Source organism: Leptidea sinapis, chromosome 5 (genome assembly GCF_905404315.1).
Source record: "Leptidea sinapis chromosome 5, ilLepSina1.1, whole genome shotgun sequence".
Lineage (NCBI taxonomy): Eukaryota > Metazoa > Arthropoda > Insecta > Lepidoptera > Pieridae > Leptidea > Leptidea sinapis.
Genome location: NC_066269.1, coordinates 5,271,199 through 5,298,203, shown reverse-complemented (window position 1 = coordinate 5,298,203; position 27,005 = coordinate 5,271,199). Strand labels below are relative to the sequence as shown.

Sequence of the window (27,005 nt, the reverse complement as noted above, 5' to 3'; positions counted from 1 at the left end):
AATGTTTATTGTACGATATTACATTGTAATCCATATATTATATTTAAAAAAAAGCCCGCTGAGTTTCTTGCGCCCATTCTTCTCAGGTCTGAGGCAGTCTCTTTTGAATGGGTGGTAGTTTTTGACGTTCAATAAGTGATTTTAAATCCTATTTTGAATAAAAAAGTTTGAATTTGATCTCAAAATCAATGTTCGCTTATGAGTAATAATGATCTGTATGAAAGCATATAGATAACTGATGGTTTAGCCTGTATAGTGTACATACACTACATAATATACCGTGTAGGGTACTGACCTCTACTATATACTACTGGACTGGCGGCTGTCAAAGTGCTTTTGTGCCTGTTTGATATTCGCCATTTTGGCGCTGTTGACCATGTAGCGAGAGTCTGCGGTACTAAAACTAGTGATGACAACCACAGCAAACATCGATACATGGTGACAAACAATTTACAAAAAGAAATTGTGTACATTATTACGTTGATTCTTGAAGTATAAATAACACGTAAAACGAACGAATTTAATTCAAAATGCAAAAAGTTCCTCTGCAGCCATTTGTTTTATACTTCAAATTTAGTTCTCTGGACGCTCGCGTGTGGCGCTTCAAATAGGCACAAAAAATTCGTTGTCAAACGTAAGGAACAGCCTGAACAGTCAAGTGGTATTCATACAGGTGATTGGTGTAAGGTGTAACACTCTTTTGTTATGCGGCTTTCCGCCACGGAGACCTTCACGGTATTCAAGTCTTATAAGGAAATCCTTGTGAAGTATCTGTCATTCACAAACAGATGCGGTGGCCGGTGGACTAATATGGTGCGAGATGGTATCACACCGGGTGCCGTTTCACCTTGTTTCATAGAAAGACATGTATCACATTATTCATAGAGCTATCGATATGTTACATTAACTTTGAAGATGTAAACAGAAATTATTGCTATGAAGTAACTAACAGTTCTGCAGTGACATTATATACTTACAATTCAATTTCAATTCAATTCAATTTATTTATTAAGAGACTAGTTGACCCGACAGACGTTGTTGTGCATATAATAAATAAAATAATGTTTTTTTATTATTTGTCAATAATATTCATATCATCAAGAATTATTTCATAAAATATGCACCCTGTTGTTGTGATGAAATTGTTTCACAGCAGAACTGTCAAACCGTGCGTCACTAAATTCTCTCATAGAAAATATGTCCATACAAAACAAATGTCGGACGACGGTGGGCACATCAAAAGAAAAACAAAATTGTTGTTTTTATTTAATTTTCCGAACACTTTCATATTTATTCACCTTTTAAACCTTCCCTGGACTTCCACAAATAATTCAAGACCAAAATTTGCCAAATCGGTCCAGCCGTTCTCGAGTTTTAGCGAGACTAACGAACAGCAATTCATTTATATATATAGAATATCTTTTACGAAAGATATATATATATAGATTTTTAAAATACAAAATTAGAATAATAATACAAATTTTACTTAAAAGCTAGTTAACACTGTGCCTGAACTGTAAACCTGTGTTTCAGGCGTAAAGAGCTTATATTAAAACTAAATAATCACAAAAAAGAGAAACTTAATAAAGTAAAAAGGTATAAATTAATCTACAGGTTAAGTATAGAAGTAAAAAATGTCTTCAAAGTAATGACTGTTAACTAATACATATAAAATATAATGTTTATTTTAACACTAACTAACTTAGGAAGGTAACAGATAGAGACTGAAAAAATCTGTTGCCTCAACAAAATTAAATTAATATAATATTATTGTTATAAATTGTTAGTTTTTTAGTATTTTTTTTTAAATTTATGTTGAAAAACTTAATGTTGTATCATTATGGGTCCATCTGTGTATAACAGGCTGCCGAACCCGATCAAGAAAGAACTTCAAACTTCCACAACGGTGTTTAAGACACAACTTCGAAAGTGGCTTCTCGAACATACGTTTTACTCAGTGGAGGAGTTTTATAAGATGCCAGTTATATGACCTAAGTAACAGTTAAAAAGTATACTTATTTTACAATACGTAAAAAAAAATATTTTCTTTGTATAACATGACAACAATTACAGAATAATGTATTATTAGTGAGTTAGCTACTTCCCTAACTATCTAAAATGATTTTTAATTGACTTATTTTTCCTTTGACTTGTAACAATGGTGTTATAAATAAATGATTTGATTTAGAAATATTACTTACGTAGGTACTTATACTTAACTACCGGACCCGAAATATGCAATTGTCCTGTAGACGTTAGGAGATCACTAACATACACAGGAGAATTATATATGGACTGTATTGAAAATCTATAAAAGCGTCAAAATCGGGCCAGCCATTTAGGAGGTAGTTAAATTGTGAATTTGAACGATCCTCGAATCCACTTGAACACACACAGATAAATTCATTCAAACCGGTCCAGCCGCTTAGGAGGAGTTCACAGTCAACACACGTACAGAAGAATTATATATATAAAGATTTTTCATCCATTAGTATGAAACAGGCAACGGAAGACACGATACAGCCCGATATTGAAATGTATTTAGTTCTTTAAATAAGTTACTTGAATAAGACTTGCCACTAATTTCTGATAACAGCCAAAACTATAAATCAGAATGACTTGCAATTAATGCCTATACCTGGAGACAAAACAATGAGCACTTACCGAAAGAGGCCTTAAAATTTTGGTTTAGTTTATTGAGCTTTTGGCTCGGTTTGAAATAAACATTCCTTTTACGAAAGATGCAGGTATATATACCAACTAGTAAAAACAAAATAAGGGCCACTTGATTTTTTTGACCTCGCTAGCGATAATATTTTTTTATGTCTTCTCAAGTAGCTGATAATTTATCGTGGTGTTACACGTGGCATTTACTGAAACGCAGTATTCGAAGCACAAACCAACCCGTGCACATTGAAATACAGCTAATAAACGTTCTCATATCGAGCTGGGATTAGGCATAAAAGGCATTTATTTTCTCAAAATTGAATCCTTTAGAATTCTATTTGATGTCATTTCTAATACTACTAGATACTACTACCGCTTCGGAAACAAATGGCGCTCTGAGAGAGAAGAAGCGGCGCAAGAAACTCACCCAGCATTATTTTTTTGCGCTCTTTTCAATAAAAATATACAATATTGTACAGTCATTTCTATCGCTATAAAATAATCACAATCTAGTCCCAGGCTGTCCGATCATTTAGATATTCAGCAGTGGAGTAAAAGGATTGACGACAGAGCCATTTTTTTTTATTTAACATTTAAATTTATTTATAGATAATGCCTGAACAGTGGCTGGGACTTTATTATAGAAATGTATACATTTACCCTTCAAGCTATTATGTATCACGAATCATTGATCAACCTTTAAACCTCAAGAATTCATGAGAATACTGTAAAAACGTGGTGGCCCTTATTTTGTTTTGACTAATATATATTACTTACCAGTACCAGGGAGCCTCCCTTCCCGGATGCCAGCTAGATTATGGGTGCCAGTCGGCGCCTATTTCTGCCGTGAAGCAGTAATGTGTAAGCATTGCTGTGTTTCGGTCTGAAGGGTGCCACCAGCTGGTGAAATTACTGGGCAAATGAGACTTAACATCTTATGTCTCAAGGTGACAAGCGCAGTTCTAGTGCCGCTCAGAATTTTTGGGTTTTTAAATAATCTTGTGCGGCACGGCATCGTTATAGGCAAGGCGCATCAATTACCATCAGCTGAACGTGAATGGGAGGCTTCTAAGGCCACAGTGCCGGGTAGTTGATATCATAGAGGCGCCTTTCTCTACCGTGAAGCAGTAGTGTGCAGGCATTATTGTGTTTCGCTTTGTATGCCGCCGACCGCCGCAGCTAGTGACATTACTCGGCTCGTCATTAACGGCTGTTCCCAATATACTATCTACAGATTGTCAGTAATTCGCTGTCAATAATCTGAAGCTGTCCCAATGTACCCGATAAGTCATTCTTATCGCCTTATATTGGGACGCGTGAATTGTAATTTCCATACGAACTTCTATCGCTGGGAAGCTGTACGTTGTCCCATTGACAGACAGCGTGTACGGTTAAGGTGAGTTAACGTCGATAAGTTTATTGGGACCGAAAAGTCAACTATAGTTACGATTTTTATCTCAAGCAAGAGATAGACTGAATATTGGGAACGGCCGTTAGTGACTAGCTCGATTGCGATGTCAGAATATTGAGCGGCATTACAGTGTCATGGGCTGGGCGAATCAATCACTCAATCGCGTCTCATTACTTTTTTTTATTTATAAAAAAATGACAAATACTAATAGAAGCTACCTTTAATTTATAATCTATGTTAGTAATCTTTATAAATATAATGATAGAGGTTTTCATGTGCACGTCATCACGGAAGAGTACGGGATAGGTAGTCTTCTAAGCTTTATTCCTTAGACTGGCCTTTATAAAAAAAATGTAAAATCTCCAATTGGTATAAAGTTATTAAAGTTTCACGGCCGTTTTCAATAACCTATCTATCCTTAGTTTGACTTACTAGACGTAGACAAATCTATCTTTTTACGCTTACTTACATTTCAATAACCTATTGACAGATACAAAAAATACAAAATGTTTCTTTTCTTTAGCAAGTATGTATATAAATCGATATTCATGATTGGAGCCTCCTTTTAAGCACTATAGCGCCTGTGTTAGATCTTCGCTCTTCCATAGCTTATTAATATTTATTATATTATTTACAGACAATCAAACTAACTACTAAGAAGTATATCTAAAAAGTATGTACCTATAGTAAGAAATAAGGTGTGTAAGGTGTGTGCATTGGGTGTGTTGTGAGTGATAAGTAAGGTGTGAGAGGTATTATGAAGTGTGTGTCATTCAATGTGTGTTTGTGATCAAATGAATGAATGTTAAATTAATATTATGATTGTGTTAAAAGTTCTTCAGTTTCTGTATAAGTGAGTTAATTTATCCAACTTACTAGCATTTTTTTACATTCATAAAGTGGTTTTGATATTGATATTTCCTTGTTATCCCTGATATAAAGCATGGCTGAGAGCTAACAGATAGCATTGGACTATAACTATATTGGACATAACTATGGATAGACAAGATCTTGTCATTAAACGGTGACAGCAATGTATCCGTAATTTAATCTAAGGATAGATAGGTTATTGTAAACGGCCGTAAATAAACAACGATTTTTATGACAACTTTGTGCTCAGTCATATGTGTACGCGGACGATGTCGCGGGTATCAGCTAGTAGATAATAATAGGAATCATTCAATAATAGGTTTTTTTTAACTTCTTACTCTTTTCATTGGGTAAGGTTATCATTGCGGTTCAAAAAAAATAGAAACATTATTTTTTATTATGACCAGAACATCGTCTGTCGGGACAACTAGTTATCTACACAAATAAAATTTGAAAACAATTTTTTTTAGAACCCGCGACCTCTCGCGTTCCGTGCGAGCGCACTTTCAACTGTGCCAGTCGTTGCGGTATCGTTGATAAAATCTTGTATGCTTTGTTCTCTCACAACTCTCAAGTTGTGGCTTCATCTACAGGATCTACTTTACAATTGATAATCTACTCAAGCCCAATAATTGCATATTAGGAAATTGACTTGAGATGTCGCTCTATTTTCAAGTTGTATACAAATTTTTTTGTTTTCAAATTTTATTTGTGTAATTAATCCCAGAAGGAAGTGTTATCAAATTCAAATTCAAATATTTTTATTCAAAATAGGATTTAAAATCACTTATTGAACGTCAAAAACTACCACCCATTCAAAAGAGACTGCCCCAGACCTGAGAAGAATGGGCGTAAGACACTCAGCGGACTTTTTTTTTTAAATATTAAATATGGATTACAATGTGATATCGTACAATAAACATTTATAATTAAAGAGCCTGAGGGTGTTCGCTTTATTCCCAGTACGTGGTGTCATTAAGAAAATCGTTTATGCTATAATAACCTTTCCCACACAAACGTTTTTTAACATCACTTTAATAACATAACAAATTAGCTAGTTATGTGTTAAATTTTAATAATCTTGTGAGTGGTTAGTACTAAATTAACGGATCTGTAACCGGCTGCCGTGAACATTGGCGGTTTTAATTCACAATGCCTTGATTTTGAGTGTGACTCGTGTGAAAGGATCGCATACATTATAATGTGAGAACTACTTTGGCTCGGGCCGACCGTTGGCGCCTCGCTCCACTTAGCGGGTAACGAGTGGTCACAAATATCAAATGTGTTGCTATCATAGCCAAACAATATAATATAATAGTACAAGTACAGAAGATGCTGAGATAGTTTGGACATGTCGAGAGAATGAATGAAGAACGATTGAAGAAGAAAGTGTATGAGGCCAGTGTGAATAAAAGTATTGGAACGTGTAGACCTAGGCGGACGTTTCAAGATCAAATCAGGGACGTCTTGAAAAAAGGCCAGGTCAAGAGTACCCTAAACCGGAGAGCATGTATGAAAGGAATAATGAAAGTGGACGTAGCGAAACAAGTATGTAAGGATCGTAGCAAGTGGAAAGAAGTGGTCTCTGCCTACCCCTACGGGAAAGAGGCGTGATCTTATGTATGTATGTATGTAAGTACGGAAGTCTCACTCCGCAAAATCAGTTAAAGAAATAGGGACTCTTGCGACCATACAATAAGATGTTATTCAGATCGCACAGCGCTACTAACCTACATTTTTATTCACCTAGGAGTTGCCTCTCTTTCTATCGCGTGACTCTTACCTCTTCTGACGACATTAGGGTTGACTTCTTTAACTAAAAGTGTACCTACCTAGTATAAGGTCATCTTATAAATATAGCTCAGTTTTTCCTATAATGTAAATAGGTATGTTATCGTAATTAGAGTAGAGCGTACTTAGACTTTGTTCAGACTTTACTTAAGTAAGTAAAACTTAATCTATGTACGCTCTATAGATCTAAGCCTTGTAATATAAGTAGGTAGTAGCGTATACACGATCTAACAGCCAAATAATGCGTTTTATTAAGTTTAATTTGTCAATATTTGTGCTAGCCAGTGAGTACACCAGGAGGCTCCTTTGCACAGGATGCCGGCTAGATTATGGGTACCACAACGGTGCCTATTTCTGCCGTGAAGCAGTAATGTGTAAGCATTACTGTGTTTCGGTCTGAAGGGCACCGCAGCTAGTGAAATTACTGGGCAAATGAGACTAAACATCTTATGTCTCAAGGCGACGAGCGCAGTTGTAGTGCTGCTCAGAATTTTTGTGGTTTTTCAAGAATCCTGAGCGGCACTGTATTTTTATGGGCAGGGCTCAATTACCATCAGCTGATCCTGCTCGTCTTGTCCCTTATTTTCATAAAAAAACTACTCTATATTCTGTGCTAGCGGTTATATTCTAAATACTAGAGCTAATGTCAAGCGTGGCTGACTGTTTACGAGCTGTCAATAAAAATAACAACAAATTCGCTTTCCTTATCTATCTTGCCGTATCTCTTTAAGAGATATTCTTCTCTCTCGCTCGCTCTGTTTATCTATATTCTATACGAATAACCTAGTTATTGTAAGTGTATGGTTGCGACCGTTTTTGTTCGTGAAGTGTTGAACGCGGCCGTCGTAATTGGTTCTGAAGTGTTTCCAGTTGTGGAATGTGTCGGGACTCGGTCTCGAGCGTAAGGTGTCGCAGACGGACTCAAACCCCACTCACTCATGAGATACTTATAATACATTGGGACACAAGGGAGTCTCGTGCATATTGTAGCGCGAATAAAACAATATAATATTCTCTGGTACTTCCATATTTTTATTATTTCACTTTCTAATAAACATTTTTATGAATAACTAGCTGACCCAGCAAAACGTATTGCCATCGTAGTTAACATCTATAGTTATTCTACCAACTATTGGTAGCTAAAATTAAGTTCTGATTCTAATTAGTTATTCATTTTAAAGTATTCTTTAAATTTGATTTCTGAACGACGGCGGACACATTAAAGGAAAAACAAAATTGTTGTTTTCTTTTTTAATTCCGAACATTTCCATATTTATTCACATTTTAAACCTTCCCTGGACTTCCACAAATAATTCAAGACCAAAATTAGGCAAATCGGACCAGTCGTTTTCGAGTTTTAGCGAGACTAACGAACAGCAATTCATTTTTATATATATACTAGTGGACCCAACAGACGTTGTCCTGTACACACGTCTTAAATTTGTAAAATCTGTCCAGCCGTTAGGAGGAGTTCACTAACATACACATGAGCAGGAGAATTATATTATATGGACGTAATTGAGAATCTAAACCAATCTCAAATTCACTGAAACAAACAAAAATCTCATCAAAATCGGTCCAGCCGTTCAGGAGGTAGTTCAATTGTGAATCTAAACCATTCTCGAATCCACCTGAAGACACACAAAAAGTTTCAATAAAATCGCTCCAGCCGTCTAGGAGGAGTTCAGTGACATACACACGCACACAAGAATTATATATATAAAGATTTTTATATATATAGATAAATATTAGGCCGAAGGCTAACCGTTCTTACTTAACTTCATTCTCTAATTTGTCTTATTCGATTATTTTCTGATTCGCGTCAATGTTCAAATTTAAAATAAAATATTATTCTTTAGCTTTACGGCCCACCTTATACCAATGAGTTCTTATATACGGATAAGATATCTTCTACTTGTAAACAGGATCGTTTCACTAATTTGGTGCAACATAAGACTGGCACAAGGTCATTGTCCAAAGGTAAATTTGAAATACCCATGGTGCAAAATTACTATGGAGATAGAACATTAAAAAAACGAGTTCCATACTTACTCAACAGTTTACCCAAGGACATAAGACGTGAGCCTAGACTTGTTAAATTTAAAAGTTTATTAAAAAAATTACTTGTTAAATAAGTTATAACCATTTATGTAAATTAATTGTATCAATAACATACTTAATAATTTATAAGCTATGTTTATGTAAAGCGAGTTACCTCTGCAGTCAAACTGCGGGGCATGGTGAAAAATAAATTGTAACTTTCATGAATAAATATATTACATACATACATACAAGAACTCCTTGTTACAATATTAATGGGTTGTCGCATATATGATCTACTTAGACATCATAATCACCATCTGGATGTATGGCGTTCCTTTACGTTGCAGTTTTCGTACGGAGTCGATTTCCTTGCGCGGTCTTTCTACGACGTGAGTACTAAGATAGCGAATAACTTTTCGTAAGACCGGCAACGCTGGTGGTGGCGTATGCCTATGGGCTCCGGGAGGCGGTATATACCACCAAGTATATCTCGCTCGATCGCTTCCTTTAAAAAAGTAAATGAATGGCGCTGCTGTAGGTATCCGGGGTGAGACTCAAGCGGTATTTGCTTACTACGAGTGGGAGGCTTCTTTGCATAGGATGCCGGATGGATTTTAGGTACCACAACGGCGCCTTTTTCTGCCGTGAAGCAGTAATTTGTAAGCATTATTGTGTTTCGGTATGTCTCAAGGTGACAAGCGAAGTTGTAGTGCCTCTCAGAATTTTTGGGTTTTTCTAGAATCCTGAGTGAATTTACCAATGGGAGGCTCCTTAGCACAGGATGCCGGCTATGGGTATATGGGTACCACATCGGCGCCTATTTCTACCGTGAAACAGTAATGTGTAAACATTACTGTGTTTCGGTATGAAGGGCGCCGTAGCTAATGAAATTATTGGGCAAATGACACTTAACATCTTGTCTCCAGGTGACGAGCACAATTGTAGTGCCGCTCAAAATTTTTGGATTTTTCAATAATCCTGAGTGGCACTGCATTGTAATGGTTAGGGCGTATCAATTACCATCAGCTGAACGTCCTGCTCGTCTCGTCCCTTATTTTCATAAAAAAAAATAACTAGGCACCACCACACATACTTACCTACTTTATTATAGGCAATGAATATACAATTTTAAAATCGTATAATAATAATTATATGTATACTTACATATATTAATGATATAAAAAACACATCGTATACTTAAATAGATGATTGTTAAACTTATTAATATTTTTTAAAAGATTTATGGCAATTTTTACATAAAAAATTGGTTTAAGTGGCTTATGGTGTGGATTTAATTTCCGCACTCCGCATAGCGTATGCATGATAATTTATAAAAATATAAATTTTTAACTCAATCTATAATTAATTTAATAAGTTTTAGAATGTAAATAGCAGTATAATTTTGTTTAGTAATATTTTTTTCCAATAATAAGCGCTTATGTTTGTGTACATACCGCAGCCGGCACGTGACGAGGCCCGAGACGTGACCGTGACCTGTCACACTGCTGACTGCACACCGTACCCACTGTACGTGACATCACAACCATGTCAGCAGTAAGAGCGACTCATACAACCTACACGGCCGCACCGTCCTTTTTTATTGAGAAGGAGGACAAAAAAGTTAACGGGCCATCTCATCTTAAGTGATCACCGCCGCCCACATTCTTTTGGAACACCAGAGAAATCACAGGAGCGTTGCCTACCTTTTAGAAAGGTGTATTCGCCTATTTTGAAGGTACCCGTGTATCGTCTCAGAAACACCGCACAATTAAGCTCATTCCATAATTTGGTAGTACGTGGAAGAAAGTACCTTAATAACCGTGGAGGAACTCTAACGCGATATTTTCATATGTTATCGTGCATGTCCGCATGGCAGACTTTTTAAATCCAGACCATAAGCCACTTAAACAATTTTTTTAAGAAAATTTATTGAACACTAAAGAAAACTTAAATAATTTGTATAATTTTTTTTAGTAAAAATTGCCATTAATCTTTTTAAAAAAATCATGCATCATTAATATGTGTGGGGTAGGGCGGGGCTAGTTGAGCATAGGGGCAAGTTGGGCAATCGAAATATCTCGGAAACTATACACCGCACGCAGAAACATCAAATAGCGAAAAGAAAGCGTCGACAGAGAAGAACTTATCGCACGACCACCAATGGTGAAACGTCGATAGAGTAAAGTACATGACTGCATTATTTATTTTGACAACAAAGAGTAAAATAGTTGTAAACAGTAATATTTCGTCTGAAATAGTCAGATTTCATTTGTTTTCAATCGGGTAAGTGTTATACAATGATAATTTATTCTACTTTTGATACATATAAAGGTTCTGCGTATAATTCTAACAGATTGTTCATAATCTCACCTTTGTCTTAAAATTTCGGGGTGTGGCTAGTTGAGCTATAGTTGCTCAACAAACATGGATTCAGTGTATCAGATATGTGGAACGTGGATGAAACAGGAGTGTCCACTGTGCTGAAGCCAAATAAGATTGTAGCTGGGAAGTTAAAAGTTTATCAGGCGAGAAACATGCGTACAATGTCAAGTTTGCAGAAAATGGGCTCATACAAAATGTGAGCCTGGTGCTGGTCTTACTATCGTTAGTGTCAATTGCAACAATGACATGAGTTCATAATTCGATTAATTGAAAAGATGATTGTCAAAAACAAATTTGATTTCGTGTCTAGTTAACATTAAATCCATCTGAGTGCTCAATTTGCCCCATATCCTTGCTCAACTTACCTCACCCATGGGGTATGTTAAGCAAACATGACTGTCGGTATTTAAACAGCTGTAGCTCTTAATCTCAACTAGCTAGAAATAATTACTATGGACACTATTGCTAAGGGATATATTAGTAATTGATCAGTATGCAGAACAAGACATTAAGAGTTATCGTTGAGGAGCTATAGCCGCTCAAGTGAAAAATTGCTCAACTAGCCCCGCCCTACCCTATGCATATTATAATTATTATACGATTTTATAGGACACAGCATTGGAATTTTAAAAATGTGTGTATACAACATAATATATTGCTTCACGGCAGAAATAGGCGCCGTTGTGGTACCCAAAATCTAGCCGGCATCCTGTGCAAAGGAGCCTCCCATTGGTAAATATCTGCAGTTCATAAAATGGAGACAGGTGGACGAACAGACAGCGAAGATATAGTATCTAATAAGGTTTCTGTAAAATGGGCAAGTGATTGTGTGGTAGTTCCGTGCCGATTTAAATAACAAGAATGAATATTTAACAGATGTTTAATTATAGTTATTAATATTAAAACAATAGATAGAAACTCATTGGTATTGTCTGCTTCGTATTAAATTACAACGCGGACTGTCGAGACTAGACGCACCTACAATAATAATCGATACAATATGCAACTACATTGTACACCCACACCCGCAAAGCAGTTGCATAATATTTCATTGTTTACTCATGTGTGTGTATCCAAATGATTTGAGTTTCTTTTAGTGTTATTTCCGCCAATATTTGTGTTTAAACAATTCGACACGTGTTTCGCCTCTACACGAGGGTGCCTCGCACCCTCAGGACCTGTTGACTCGCCAAAATGTTTGAGACTTTTAGTCTCGTGCCAGAATTAACACTAAAGAAAACTCAAATCATTTGGATAATTATGGATTTCCGCAAACTAACGCCTAATTCAATAAATTTTCATGTGTATGTGTATATGAGTGATATCGGAATCACATTATCACACACACTATCAAGCACCCACAGGCCACACCCACCAGTCATAAGTATACCTGACCTGTATAGCCAATAGTGGTTAGCGATCCTACCTACTAAGCTAGAGGTCCCGGGTTCGAATCCTGGTAGGTGCAAGCATTTATATGATGAATATGGATGTTTGTTTCCGAGTCATGGATGTTTAAATGTATTTATGTATGTTTAAGTAAGTATATTGTATTAAATATATCATTGTCTTGTAACCCATAACACAGGCTATATATGCTTAACTTGGGGCAAGATAATTTGTGTAAAAAGTGTGTAAATATATATATATATATATTATATTATAAGTGAAGAAGTATGATGCCACTACTGGCCAAATATCGCTATCTTTAGGTAGAATCGAAAGTGCGATTTGTTGCTTGTAAGCCGGTCTTATATGCTTCCCTTATGAGGTTGACTTGAGAGCACGATAAAGCTATACAAACTATAGCTGTTCCAACTGTTCCGTGATGGGAACTACCAAAAGTTATATTGGCTACTACGATCCACTCACAGCGACTTTTACTGTGAATTATGTAAGTTATTGAACAACCGATGTACTTACTGACTACATGTAGGTGTCTACTGTGAAGGCAAACTGTACCCACGCAGTGGCGCCCTACTTTGCACGGGCCACGCGGGCTTTTCAAAATACAATACATTCAGGTTTTATTCTTAGATCATTTATATGCCTAGATAGGCTATGACGGCTGTGAAAACGTCGTAAAAAATATGCTTAGAACTAACCTCTATTTAGAGAAATTCACGCACACTAACACAAAGAGTCATGCAGATCGCGAGTGTAAGACGTAGCTTGTCACGCACACTAAACTAATATTCATGGCCTGTTTTTACCGGTTGTCTAACAGCAAGAGACTCCATCCAGACGTATAATTTATCTAAGGTTTTAGTTTTACTTCTGATTAAACTTGACATTGATAATGGCCATAGGATACATCACACAGGATGCCGGCTAGATTATGGGTACCACAACGGGTGTTTCCGTCTTAAGGGCGCCGTAGCTAGTGAAATTACGGGGCAAATGAGATTTAACATCTTATGTCTCAAGGTGACGAGTGCAATTGTAGTGCCGCTCAGAATTTTTGGGCATTTCAAGAATCCTGAGCGGCACTGCATTGTAATGGCCTGGGCGTATCAATTACCATTAGCTGGACGACCTGCACGTCTCGTCCCGTATTTTTATTTAAAAACAAAACAGTCTGGTAACACCGCACCCGTGTGATGGTGAACTTGGTCTCGATGAGATTTGTGAAGTCTATCTAGGGTTCTCAACCGTACTCTAATTTAGAGCATTGTAAGCGTACTCTTTAATATAACACTATAAAGCATGAATAAATTACTGTGCAGTCATGCAATCCTATTTTATTTTTATAATTATATTATGTTTAAAAATATAAAAGTAAAATATATTGTTTTTTGGAAGTCCGTACTCTTTATTCAACTGCCTTGAAATCAAATATACTCTATTTTTTCTAATAAAAATTGGCAACCCTAATTCTTACCTCGCTGATTTTATCAAAATTACTACAGAGACTACATTATAAATATGAATTAGGTACTAGAAAGATCTACAAGAGAAAGGAAGGCGTAATATTTGGTTAAAATTGTGCTTCGCTAAAGGGCTGTAAAGTCCTCGAATGGCGACCACGTACCGAAAGACGCAGTGTTGGTAGGCCACCCACAACATGGACCGACGATCTGGTCAAGATCACCGGAATACGTTGGATGAGGGCAGCGCTGGACCGATCGTCTTGGAAATCTTTGGTGTAGGCTTTTGTCTAGGAGTGGACGTCTTCCAGCTGATGATGATGATGTGCTTAGCTACAATATCAGTACCAGCTAGATTTTAAAACATAATAAGAGCTCACAGGCATAGTTAAAGTGGCTTTTACTCAACTTTCTTTTGTACAACTATAGTGCATACGCTTCCGTCCCGCTGTGTGAGGTGTTGGTGTGATCCAAGTTGCGTTACACTGACCACTCCTGTGTACCGCTGCGGGCCGCGGCTCTATGTGAACACATGCTTGCAGGGTTCAATATGTTTTTAGAGTTCCGTAGCCAAATGGCATAAAACAGAACCTGTCTGTGTGTCTGTCTGCCCGTGTAGGTATGTCACAGGCACTTTTTTCCAAAGCTATAAGAACTATACTGTTGAAACTTGTTAAGTAGATGTATTCTGTGAACCGCATTAACATTTTCATACAAAAATAGAAAAAAAAAAAACAATAAATTTTGGATTAAGTACCTACATAGAACTGAAACTCAAATATTTTTTTATCAAACCCATACGTGTTTACGGGGTATTGGATAGGTCTTCAAAATGATATTGGGATTTCTAATATAATTTTTTTTCTAAACTGAATAGTTTGTCCGAGAGACACTTCAATGAGAATGATAAAACTAAAAATATATATGATGTACATTACCATGAAAACTTCCACCGAAAATTTATTAGAACGAGATGTAGTAAGTAATTTATTTATACGTATAAATGATGTGAGCTCATTTGCACTGTATGATTTTGAGCAAACTTTTTCGCTTTTCGATTTGAATAATTTAATATCATTTTCCTTTCTATATAACTTTTATATTATGTTACTTGCCGCTACGGAACCCTTCATGGACGAGTCCGACTCGCACTTGGCCGCTTTTAAATTAATCTGTTAGATACCTACACCTACAATAACACTATACTCCTCAGCTAGTAGTATTGTATTACACAGCGCTACTTGTTTTTAATTAGTACTACTTTTACAAAGCTCGCGATGAGAGTGGGTGAGGTTGCGCCGAAGTCAGTCATGGCTGTAGCATCAGGAACGGTGACCGTGGTGACATTTGTACCATCTCGTCATGCACTTTACCTGAATGCGGATCTGCCTACCGTTCTCGGCTCGTAGTCATTTCTTTATTTTCTATGAACACAAGGATTCGAGGAGAATAACGCTCAAGAATCTTGAATAACCCCAAAAATTCTGAGCGACTCTACAATAATTGTGCTCACAGTGTCACCTTGAGACATAAGATGTTAAGTCTCATTTGCCCAGTAATTTCACTAGCTACGGCGCCCTTCAGACCGAAACACAGTAATGCTAACACATTACTACTTTACGGCAGAAATAGGCGCCGTTTTGGTACTTATAATCTAGCCGGCATCCTGTGCAAAGGAGCCTCCCACTGGTAAAATACAGCCGAGACTGGTAGCTGTCCGAGTTAAATTAGCTGCATCTCTTTGTTTGTATCAACCCTAGCGCTACCCGACGTAGGTATATATTTAAAGGAGACAGCTGAGTGGTAACTCTAAGCTAAAGCTAAGAAGGGTACTTCTGTTCTCTTAATTGTATAATGTGCTTCTGTCGTGTCTCTCGTACCGTATAATGCGGAAGGCGGACTGCATGTTGAGAGTCCGTTACGGGTTAGTTATAAATCTGGCACGACGCGTACCATTTCAGCCCGTTAATGGTTACGTAAGAGAACTTATTTTTGTAAATGATTGTGTAATTTTGAAGTTAGGCGTAGTGTAGATTGAATAGATTCCAGAAATAAATGTGTTTTAGGCACTGTTTACTGAATTTATGTATCATTGGTCTTATATTTTTAGCACTACTTACTTGAACAACCGTTTTCGTAGTTTGATAGATGACATCCCTACTAATATTATAAATGTGAATGCAAGTTTGTTTGTTACGCTTTTACGCCTAAACCAGTTACAGTTACTTAGTACAGAGATAGACAAGAGCTCGGGAAAGGACATAGGCTATCTTTATCGGGAATAAACGCCTTGGCGGGGTTGAAATAGGGAGTGGAATTTTGTATGAAAGTTCGCCATTATCGAAGATAGCACCATGAAAATTTGTATTTAGGTAAGAACTTAAGTGTCACTTGAAAGGTAATAAATAAATATTTGTTCTAGCGTTTCTAAATTTAGACCTGTGTGGCTTATAAAAATGTATTAACCACAGCAGTTTGTTGGGTAAAGTGAGTATATTAAGAAATAGAAAATGCTGCCCAAAGTAACTATTGCACGCGCACGAAGTCGCGGTTACAAGCTAGTATACTATATAAAGAGTAATATAATATAGAGTCTGCATTCTGCTGGATACTTTGGAGCACATTATTGTTCGTGTCACCAACTTTCGCGATTCGCACAGCTTTCCATATTGTCTCATGTGCTGACTTCTCCGTCTACGCGGACTTGAAATTGGAATAGTTTTCATCTCACAAAGTAATAAACTTTTCATATATTTAAATAAAACACTTTTAAAGGATTAAAACGCGTGTAATTGTATCTGTGTTTTTACATTCGTTTTTTGCGTAAAAGTCAAATTTTTATTATTATTTTAGCTAACCCGTCGTTTCAAGACCTTTACAGATCTCGTTTTCAGGGGGACTGACTGAATGACAGAGGGACGTAAAATGTAACTTTTAAGCAAAAATCTAATGTAAAAACACAGATATAATTACACGCGTTTTAATCCATTAAAAGTGTATCACTCGTATTAATCAGAGAAAATACAATATTTCATATAAGTAATATATTGACTCATAACATATCGTAAATAATACGAGAAGTATTTAGTTAATTAAAACTTCTTGTATCATAAAAATAGTTTGAATTTCGATCAAGAGAGTCAACGGTCTGAGATCTTGTGTTATTTTTCATATATTTCTTTTAAATATTCCTATGCTACACCAGAGGAATCACGGGAGCGTTGCCGGCCTTTACTGAACGGTGTACGCGCTTTTTTTGAAGATACCTATGTCGTATCGTCTCGGAAACACCACACAAGGAAGCTTATCCCACAGCTTTGTAGTACGTGGAAGAAGGCGCCTTGAAAACCGCACTGTGGAGGACCGCCACACATCCAGATGGTAGGGATGATATCCTAATTTGTGATGAACCAGGTGAGACAGCTCTTCGGAACACTCCCCGTGATAAATTCGGTGGAAGACACACAATGAAGCGACGTCTCTACGCAACGCCAAGTGATCCAGCCGTTCAAAGAGCACTGGGTCTCCGATTCTTTTGGAAACGACAGTAAACAAAATTGACAGTGTAACTAACCCCGTCACCGTAGACTGAGTTGTTGTGTACTTTGCCGTGCTGACTGTGAATAATAAACCTTTTAATAACAAGCCTACTACAGTTACAACTTTCAAAAAGTCCTTTACAGTGACACAATACCTTTTTGTCAGAGCTATACCAATTGCCAAAATCTGAATTTTTTTTATTAAAGGGACAATTGAAAGTTATAAGATTATCTTGGATTCTTAATGAAAAGACAATAGAATCTAGAAAACTTTTGCAAAAACATTGCTTACATAATAAAAAGCATCCCCATGAAAAGTCGTGTTTACTTATTTTAATTGATACTTGATTAAAGTATAATGTATCGTTAAAAAGAAAATTGAATCTGAGCTGCAGTGCTTCAGTGAATAGGTAGTGATTTAGTATTCTGAAAGATCCCATTCTCGTTAGTGGGATTTTTATTCTTAACTGGATATTTCATCTAGTATCCTTTCGGTAATTATGCCTCAGACTTGAGAAGACCGGGCGCAATAAACTCAGGGTTTCCTCTTTTATTTTTAATATAATTTTGAATACAATCGAATTTATAACCAAAATATTCCATGGACGCTCCATTCCCGATCTGTGGTACAGCAATGCCAACTAACTTACTCGAATCAAGTTAACGAAAGATCTATAATGATATAATGAATATAAGGGACGAGGAGGATTTTCAGCTGATGGTAATTGATACGCCCTACCCATTACAATGCAGTGGCGCTCAGGACTATTGGAAAACCCAAAAATTCTGAGCGGCGCTACAATTGCGCTCGTCATCTTGAGACTTAAGATGTTAGGTCTCATTAGCCCAGTAATTTCTCTAGCTTCGACGCCTTTCAGACAGAAACACAGTAATGCTTACACATTGCTTAACAGCAGAAATAGGTTGTGGTACCCATAATCTAGCCGGCATCCTGTGCATTGGAGCCTCCCACTGGTAAATTGTAATACTACTCGAGATACTAGTAGGTAGTGTAATCGATTCGTTCATGCTTATTGACATGTGACGTATAATAATTGTAGAATGGGATTTTCTCGCGGACACGGTTAGCGTAATGCAATCAATGTGGTATTGCGGCGCGAGGGGAGAGCCTCGTGACCAATCGATTGTAACTCAATTACTTGCTTCACGAGTGACGAGTGTTAACTCCACACACGACCACTACGTAATAATATGTATGCCGATTGCCGATTATTAATTGGATTTGCGTTCAATGTGCCTAGGTCGGCCAGGGCCGCTTACTAAATAGTATATATTACTAGCTATTATTCGCGACTCCGTCCGCGTTTTTATCTTTTAGGATACTTTCAAATAATACAAATACAAACTGCTCTTTCCGCTGCTGGCAGCGCTCTTCTATGATACAGCGCATATCCCTTGTAAATTGTCGTTGTTGACAGCCTCTTTAATAGTATTTCCCTGTGAACTTTAATATCCTATTTCATCCCCATGTAGGTCGTAGTTCCAAAAATGCTCGAACTAATGTTTATAAATTATTTCTTAACAAGTATACAAATGATTTAAGTTTTCTTTATATTTCGTGTCAGATTTTGGCGAGACAACACGTCCTGAGGATGCCTCGTGTAGAGGCGAAACACGTGTCGAATTCTTTTTTATTAAAAACAAATATTGGCGGAATTAACACTAAAGAAAACTTAAATCATTTGTATAATAATGGATTTCCGCAAAGTAACGCCTAATTCAATAAATTTTCTTAACAAGTGCCTTAATACAAAATTTCATGGTTTTATTTTCGATAATGACGAATTTCCATACAAACTGCCATCCCTTTTGTCAACCCCTCCATTTGGTTTTTTGCACTAAAAGTTAGCCTATGTCCTTTTTCAAGCTCTATTCTATCACTGTACTAAATTTTATCAAAATCGGTTCGGTGGTTTGGCCTGAAAGCACAACAATTTCGCATTCAACAGAAGCATTTTCTCACTTAGGTTGATTCATAGATATATCTGACTAATTATGAATTGAGACAAGTTATTTTAATAGTAAACATCATTAAGATCGCTCATAGCAGCCCGCATGTAATATGCCCCATTAAGCTGGCAACGTTACCTTTTTAAATGTAAAATTCATTCTCTGACAGAGTACCTACATTTTAGATAGTTGGAACGCTTGTCATTTTCATAAGGCGCTTGGATAACGCCTTAATAAGGTCTCGTCTCCAAGAACCCATCAGGGAAGATATATGGATCCATCACCAAGTGATGCATGTTAGCACCTGTCATCTTTGATGTGTTTACAATGTGATAGAGCGATAATTACCACAGCCACACACGACGGGATATGCCTGGCGCAAACCTCCCTAGGCTTGCGCCAGCTTGCATGCAAAAGCTTGTGTTATGTAACAGAATATTAGACGAAGGAGGATCCTGAAGCCAGAACCTTGAGGTATTTTCTTGAAGGTCCCTAAGTCGTATCTGTTGGGATTACCGCAGCCGGTAATTGATTCCACAAAGTGGCTGTGCGAAGGAAGAAATTTCTTGTAAAACGCGCGATTGTAGAATGCCAGACGTCAACGTGTTGCGGGTGGTACTTTGCACGTAATGTCCGGTGGTGGAATTCGGCCGCTGGTATCAACCCGAACAGCTCCTCTGAGCACTCCCCGTTATAAATGCGGTAGAAAATGCAGAAAAAATCCACATCTCTACGCAATGCAAAAGAATCAATCCGATCGGAGATGTCTTGATCGTCGATGATTCGGGCCGCTCTTCGTTGTATGCGGTCAAATGGACGAAGCTGGTACTGGGCACCACCCGCCCAGAGGTGAGAACAGTACTCCATGTGAGAAGAAATTTGTGCCTTGTAAAGTTGCAGGCGGTGGCTTATAGTGAAGTCTCTCGCCTTACTGAGTACACCAAGATTTGTTATGTTGATCATTAGATGTTACTTTTGCAGTCGTTCCACTGACCGCTGTAGTTAGGGTTGCCAATTATTATTAGAAGAAATAGAGATTATCTGATTTCAAACAGTATAGACTTCCAAAGTACGAGTGCCTATCATTTATTTTATTTTTAACAAGGTATTTTATTGCACTTTTTGTAGCGCATAAAGAGTATTTTATCACACTCTATTAGTGTTACAGGGTACAATACTCTTTTTTAAGTGTTTTGTACGGTTGGCATCCCTAGCTGTAGTAGTAGTATTATGGCGATAATATCAATAACTGTAACTCCTGTATGTTTTCTCAGCGCAGTACCTTCATGTGTTGTATTCTTCCAAAATGCGGCTCAACGAATAAACTTAAACTTTCAAACTTTATAAACGAAGTTCCTATACTTGTTTCCAGCTTGATATGACATGCATTGTTTAGCAGTATAATTCTTATTGCATAGCTGTTCTATTTCCGTCACCTAATAAGTAGGTACTACATGCATTTATTGAGACCTTAGAATTTAGATCAAGGATTGATCTTTGCTGCTCTCCAACTAACTACTATCTAAGAACAATAGCTTTTTTATTACGGCAACTTTATAATGTAGTGTGTACTGGCTATTTGTAATGTTGCTTGTGTGCGTGGCATCTTCACACTCAATGGCATCTTGCAAATTTTGTAACTTATATAATACGCTTCGTGTTATTTTACATTGAAATTAATAAAATACAAAATACTTACTGATAATACCTGATCGATATGTCTTTCTTATTTCTTGTTATATTATTTTTACATTTTTACTACGCAACCCGGCATTTTAGTTTCAATTATTAGCAGTGTAACAGAACATGTGGCACGTCAACGTCACACATTGTTCGAGACTGGCTCGAGTACGCTTGGTCGTAGTATTAGTTGCCGCACTTTGCGGCTACGTCTGCGGTATCTAGTAGGAGCGCAGCGGAGAGCAAACCTTTATCTAAGTTTGAAACATTATTTTTCATACTGTTATTATACTTACACAACTGAATAATAGTCAAGTGACGTTATCACTTCATTGTTTTATGGATCCTCCTTAGTATATTCTATCTGACGATTTCAATTGTTTGGTGAATCTGGTGTACGGCCAGCCCTCCAGTGTATCTCTCTGTCACGTCAATGTTTGTATGTCACTATAAGCGTAACACCATCCTTGGCGACTACACCCTGCTCCCAGATGTTATTTGTAATACTCGCGTCAAGAAGACACTGCAGTTCGTAAACAGGGCTTGACGACTAGCTATAAGTATGAGTGGCGAACACAATAGTTCAGCTCTGGACGCGGTGCTACTGTTATTCCACCTTCGCACGACACGCCACAAGTTAGGATATCATCCCCACCATCTAAATGTGTGGCGGTCCTCAACAGTGCGGTTTTCAAGGAGCTTTCTTCCTCGCACTACGAAGCTGTGGAATGAGCTTCCTTGTGCGGTGTTTCCGGGACGATACGATATGGGTACCTTCAAAAAAAGCGCGTACACCTTCCTTAAAGGCCGGCAACGCTCTTGTGATTCCTCTGGTGTTGCAAGAGAATGTGGGCGGCGGTGATCACTTAACAACAGGTGACCCGTACGCTCTGTTTGTCCTCCTATTCCCTAAAAAAAAACTGACACTTGTCAAATAGCAATCCTCAATAAAAACGCGGCCAGGTGCGAGTCGGACTGACCCATGTAGGGTTCTTGTAGTTCTTTGTAACTTTGATCGATGTTTTAATAATAGAGTTTTTTTTCAACTAAGTTATTGATAATACGATTTATGACGTATAAAAAACTACTAACTAGATCTCGTTCAAACCAATTTTCAGTGGAAGATTGCATGGTAATGTAAATCATATATTTTTTTTAAGTTTAGTCATTATCTTATTTTAGAAGTTACAGGGGTGGGGGGACACTTTTTACCACTTTGGAAGTGTCTCTCGTGCAAACAATTCAGCTAAGAAGAAAAATGATATTAGAAACCTCAATATCGTTATGTTTTTTAAAGTGATTACCCTCACTTCTAAGATAAAAACACAAATACAATTTGAAAAACAAAATTTTATGAACGATGCGGAATTCGAACCCACGACCTCCGGCGTTACGTGCCGGTGCTCTAACTAACTGAGATAACCGTTCGAGTACCGCCTCGTTATAAAATTCTGTATGCTTTGTTCAACTCTCAGGTTGTGGCTTCATCTAGAGGATCTACTTTACAGTTGATAACCTTCTCAACCCCAATATTTGCATATTAGGAAATTGACTGAGCTAACCGTTCGAGTAACGCCTCGTTATAAATTAGTTAGACCACCGGCACGGAACGCCGGAGGGGGTAGTCCTGGGTTCGAATCCCGCATCGTTCACAAAATTTTGTTTTTCAAATTTTATTTATGAAACCTCAATATCATTTTTGAAGACCTATCCAGAGAGAAAATTTTGATGGTTTGGTTGGTTTTTTCTGTGTGAAAATCTTTAAGCTGTTCACAGAATACATCTACTTACCAAGTTTTAACAGTATAGTTTCGGCTGTGACATACGGACGGCCAGACAGACATGACGAATCTATAAGGGGTCCGTTTTTTGCCATTTGACACTAGTGAATGATTATTATTTGTTTACAGGATGTGCACTGTTAGCGGCCCTGGTGTCAGCGAGCTCCGCAGGCTCCGCGGGCGGCCCTCTGGGCGCCTCAGACCGTCCTGAAGCCTACTTCAACGGGTCCTCGTACATACGCCTGTCGCGACCGATCTCCCTCAAGCAACTCGTGGGGCTCAGCTACCGCACCTGCGTAGGTGAGTAGCGAACATGACGGAGATGATCACCAACACGACCGAAAAACTTATGAATATATCTTATTATCTTAAACGAGCAATTCTTGTATATACATAATCTGAATCTCGGAAACGGCTCCAACGATTTTCATAAAATTTAGTATACAGGGGATTTCCGGGGTGATGAATCGATCTAGCTAGGTTTCAATTTTAAAAAATGTAGTTTTATCCGTGTTTTTATGAGAAACAATAACATTAGAGTACAAAGGTAAATTTTATACAAGACTATAATAGCTAAGATGGGACATTGGGTGATCCGAAAGCAGAAGACCCCAGTTCGAATCCAGATGTCCTATTACACGCCTGACTGTGTAGTCAGGCTTTTTGGGTACCAAGAGTTGTAACATGTTAAACACGATCTTAATTATGGATGAGTCATCGTACACTCTACTGTAGTCCGTCAAGTTATAAAATATGTGCTCCGCGGGCGCGATCAATTGGCGATATTGCACGCGCACGTGTGTCGGGGGGGGGGGGGGGGGGGGGGCATCAGCTCGCGAGCCTCGTCACCCGTGTTATGAATTATTATGATGGGACGGCGACATGACGGATGCGCGGGTCGATGACGTTACATATTTGGACATGTTATATTATGTGTACATTGATTCGTGTTCTGTTAATGAGCAAACAATATTGTTTGTTTATAGTGCTATTGTTCAATTGTCCATCCTGCCAATTAAATATTGCATTTCATTATTTTTTCATATTATCAGAGCTCATTGTCACGATTATTGTAATCGAATTTATAATGTAAAATTTCGTTAAATGCGGATACAGAATACTGGAATATTTCTTATATAAGATCACCTAAATAGGCACAAGATTGCTAAGAGTTTTTCCATCTTGTTCCCCTCAGGTTCTCCCGCGCCATTCTAAACACCCATTTATTTAAAACACGTAAAGTGGTTGGTTACCTAACTACATTATTTTAAGAGAGTTAAGGATGGATAATATTGTGATATAAACCACTTTTTTTTCACATTTTATTCAACATCAATAATGCCAACTGTGACATCGGCTACAAAATTGCTGGTGTATCCTTGATATCTATTTTAGCTTCCCATATTACGGCGCACATGTATACAGTTACAATAGGTTTTGAAGTATTCAAAACAGTCTTACATGTAGAGTGAGATCCAATGATGTTCTTATGTATAGAACGTCATTGGTGAGATCGAGAAATTAAATATTGAGATATTAATCTGTTTTTGTAGGAATATTAATGTGAAAAGTTAAATAATAACTAATATTTAAGTAGTTAGTTATAGTTTTTTTTAGGGAATGGGAGGACAAACGAGCGTACGGGTCACCTGGTGTTAAGTGATCACCGCCGCTCACATTCTCTTGCAACACCAGAGGAATCACAAGAGCGTTGCCGGCCTTTAAGGAAGGTGTACGCGCTTTTTTTGAAGGTACCCATGTCGTATCGTCCCGGAAACACCGCACAAGGAAGCTCATTCCACAGCTTTGTAGTACGTAGAAGAAAGCTCCTTGAAAACCGCACTGTGGAGGACCGCCACACATCCAGATCGTGGGGATAATATCCTAACTTGTGGCGTGTCGTGCGAAGGTGGATAGTTAGTAGATTATGCCATTATTACCAGTGGGGGGGCTCCTTTACACAGGATGCCGGCTAGATAATGGGTACCACATCGGCGCTTATTTTTGCCGTGAAGCAGTAATGTGTAAGAATTACTGTGTTTCGGTCTGAAGGGAGCCGTAGCTAGTGAACTTACTGGACAAATGAGACTTAACTCTTATGTTTCAAGAGACGAGTACAATTGTGGTGCCGATCAGAATTACTGGAATTTCCAAGAATCCTTAGCGGTACAGCATTGTAATGGGCAAGTCGTTTTGAAGGTTTCTGCTCGTCTCGTCTATTGTCATATAAAATTGCATTATCTTAATTCAGTCGTTTTGTTTGAACCAAAAACCAAGATCTTAAAACTAGTGTTGGATACTTCAATTGACCGTCGATCGTCGGGTATCGTTTCCAGGCGGGGAGCTGTTCTCGCAGCGGTTCGAGGGCTACACGCTGCACGTGACGGCGCTATTCGAGCAGGTGGTGGTATCGTGGGCGCGGCCAGGGCAGGCGCCTCGTGAGGCGGGTCTGCCGCGCGAGACCCTCGACAACCGCTGGCACTGGGTGGCGCTGCGATACCGACCCAGCCCGCCCGCGCTGCTGCTGGAGCTGGATCGAGACACGCAGGTGACACCACACCCCACCGACATGACACCCTACCGGCACCAACCCTATCGACACTACACCTTACTACACCAACCCTACTGACACTACACCTTACAACACCAACCCTACCGACACCAACCCTACCGACACCACACCCTACCGACACCAACCCTACCGACACCACACCCTACCGACACCAACCCTACCGACACTACACCCTATCGACACTACACCTTACTACACCAACCCTACTGACACTACACCTTACAACACCAACCCTACCGACACCACACCCTACCGACACCAACCCTACCGACACCAACCCTACCGACACCAACCCTACCGACACTACACCCTATCGACACTACACCTTACTACACCAACCCTACTGACACTACACCTTACAACACCAACCCTACCGACACCACACCCTACCGACACCAACCCTACCGACACTACACCCTATCGACACTACACCTTACTACACCAACCCTACTGACACTACACCTTACAACACCAACCCTACCGACACCACACCCTACCGACACCAACCCTACCGACACCAACCCTACCGACACTACACCCTATCGACACTACACCTTACTACACCAACCCTACTGACACTACACCTTACAACACCAACCCTACCGACACCACACCCTACCGACACCAACCCTACCGACACTACACCCTATCGACACTACACCTTACAACACCAACCCTACCGACACCACACCCTATCGACACTACACCTTACTACACCAACCCTACCGACACCACACCCTATCGACACTACAGCTTACTACACCACACCCTACCGATACCCACCACAATCTACCGACGCCACACCCTATCGACACCACATCCTATCAACTCTACTTCATCTTAACTTGAAACTCAAAAGCTTCGAGATAATTACTGCCTGCCTACTGAACTACAGGTCCCGGGTTCGAATCCCGGTAGGTGCAAACATTTACATGATGAATATAAGTTTAACAATTAATAGAATATAAGTTTTTATGTATGTATTAGTAGGTATATTGTATTAAATATATCATTGTCTTGTACCCATAGTACAGGCTGTGCCTAGTTTGGGGCGAGAAAATTTGTGTAAAAGTGTGTCAATATTTGTTTATTTAATTATTTAATTACAAATATATATACAAACCGCAGGTACTCATCACTGGTCTGACGCACCCCACAGTATCAGCTCGAACCATTTGACCGCGTTCAACGTAGAGCTGCTCGAATTATCCGGGATCCAGTGCTCTGTGAACGGCTAGGTCTTGACCTGTTGACCTGATTACAGCCGCCGAATTCCACCTTCGAACGACACATCACAAATTATTAGTCTATCATCCCCTCTATGTGGACGTGTGGCTTTCCTCCACAGTTCGGTTTACAAGCAACTTTCTTCCACGTACAACCAAGCTGTACAACCGAGCTTCCTTGTGCGGTATTTCTGGAACGATACGA

General features: G+C 38.5%; 1 protein-coding gene across 1 annotated transcript in view; it reads left to right on the top strand.

Moving 5' to 3' along the window:
* Positions 1–27,005, top strand: part of LOC126964511 (protein crumbs-like) — a 55,567-nt gene that overhangs the window by 11,806 nt on the left and 16,756 nt on the right. Inside the window, exons 2-3 of the mRNA XM_050807680.1 lie at positions 23,132–23,302; positions 25,339–25,550. Coding sequence (XP_050663637.1) covers positions 23,132–23,302; positions 25,339–25,550 — 383 coding nt within the window. The remainder of the gene's footprint in view (positions 1–23,131; positions 23,303–25,338; positions 25,551–27,005) is intronic.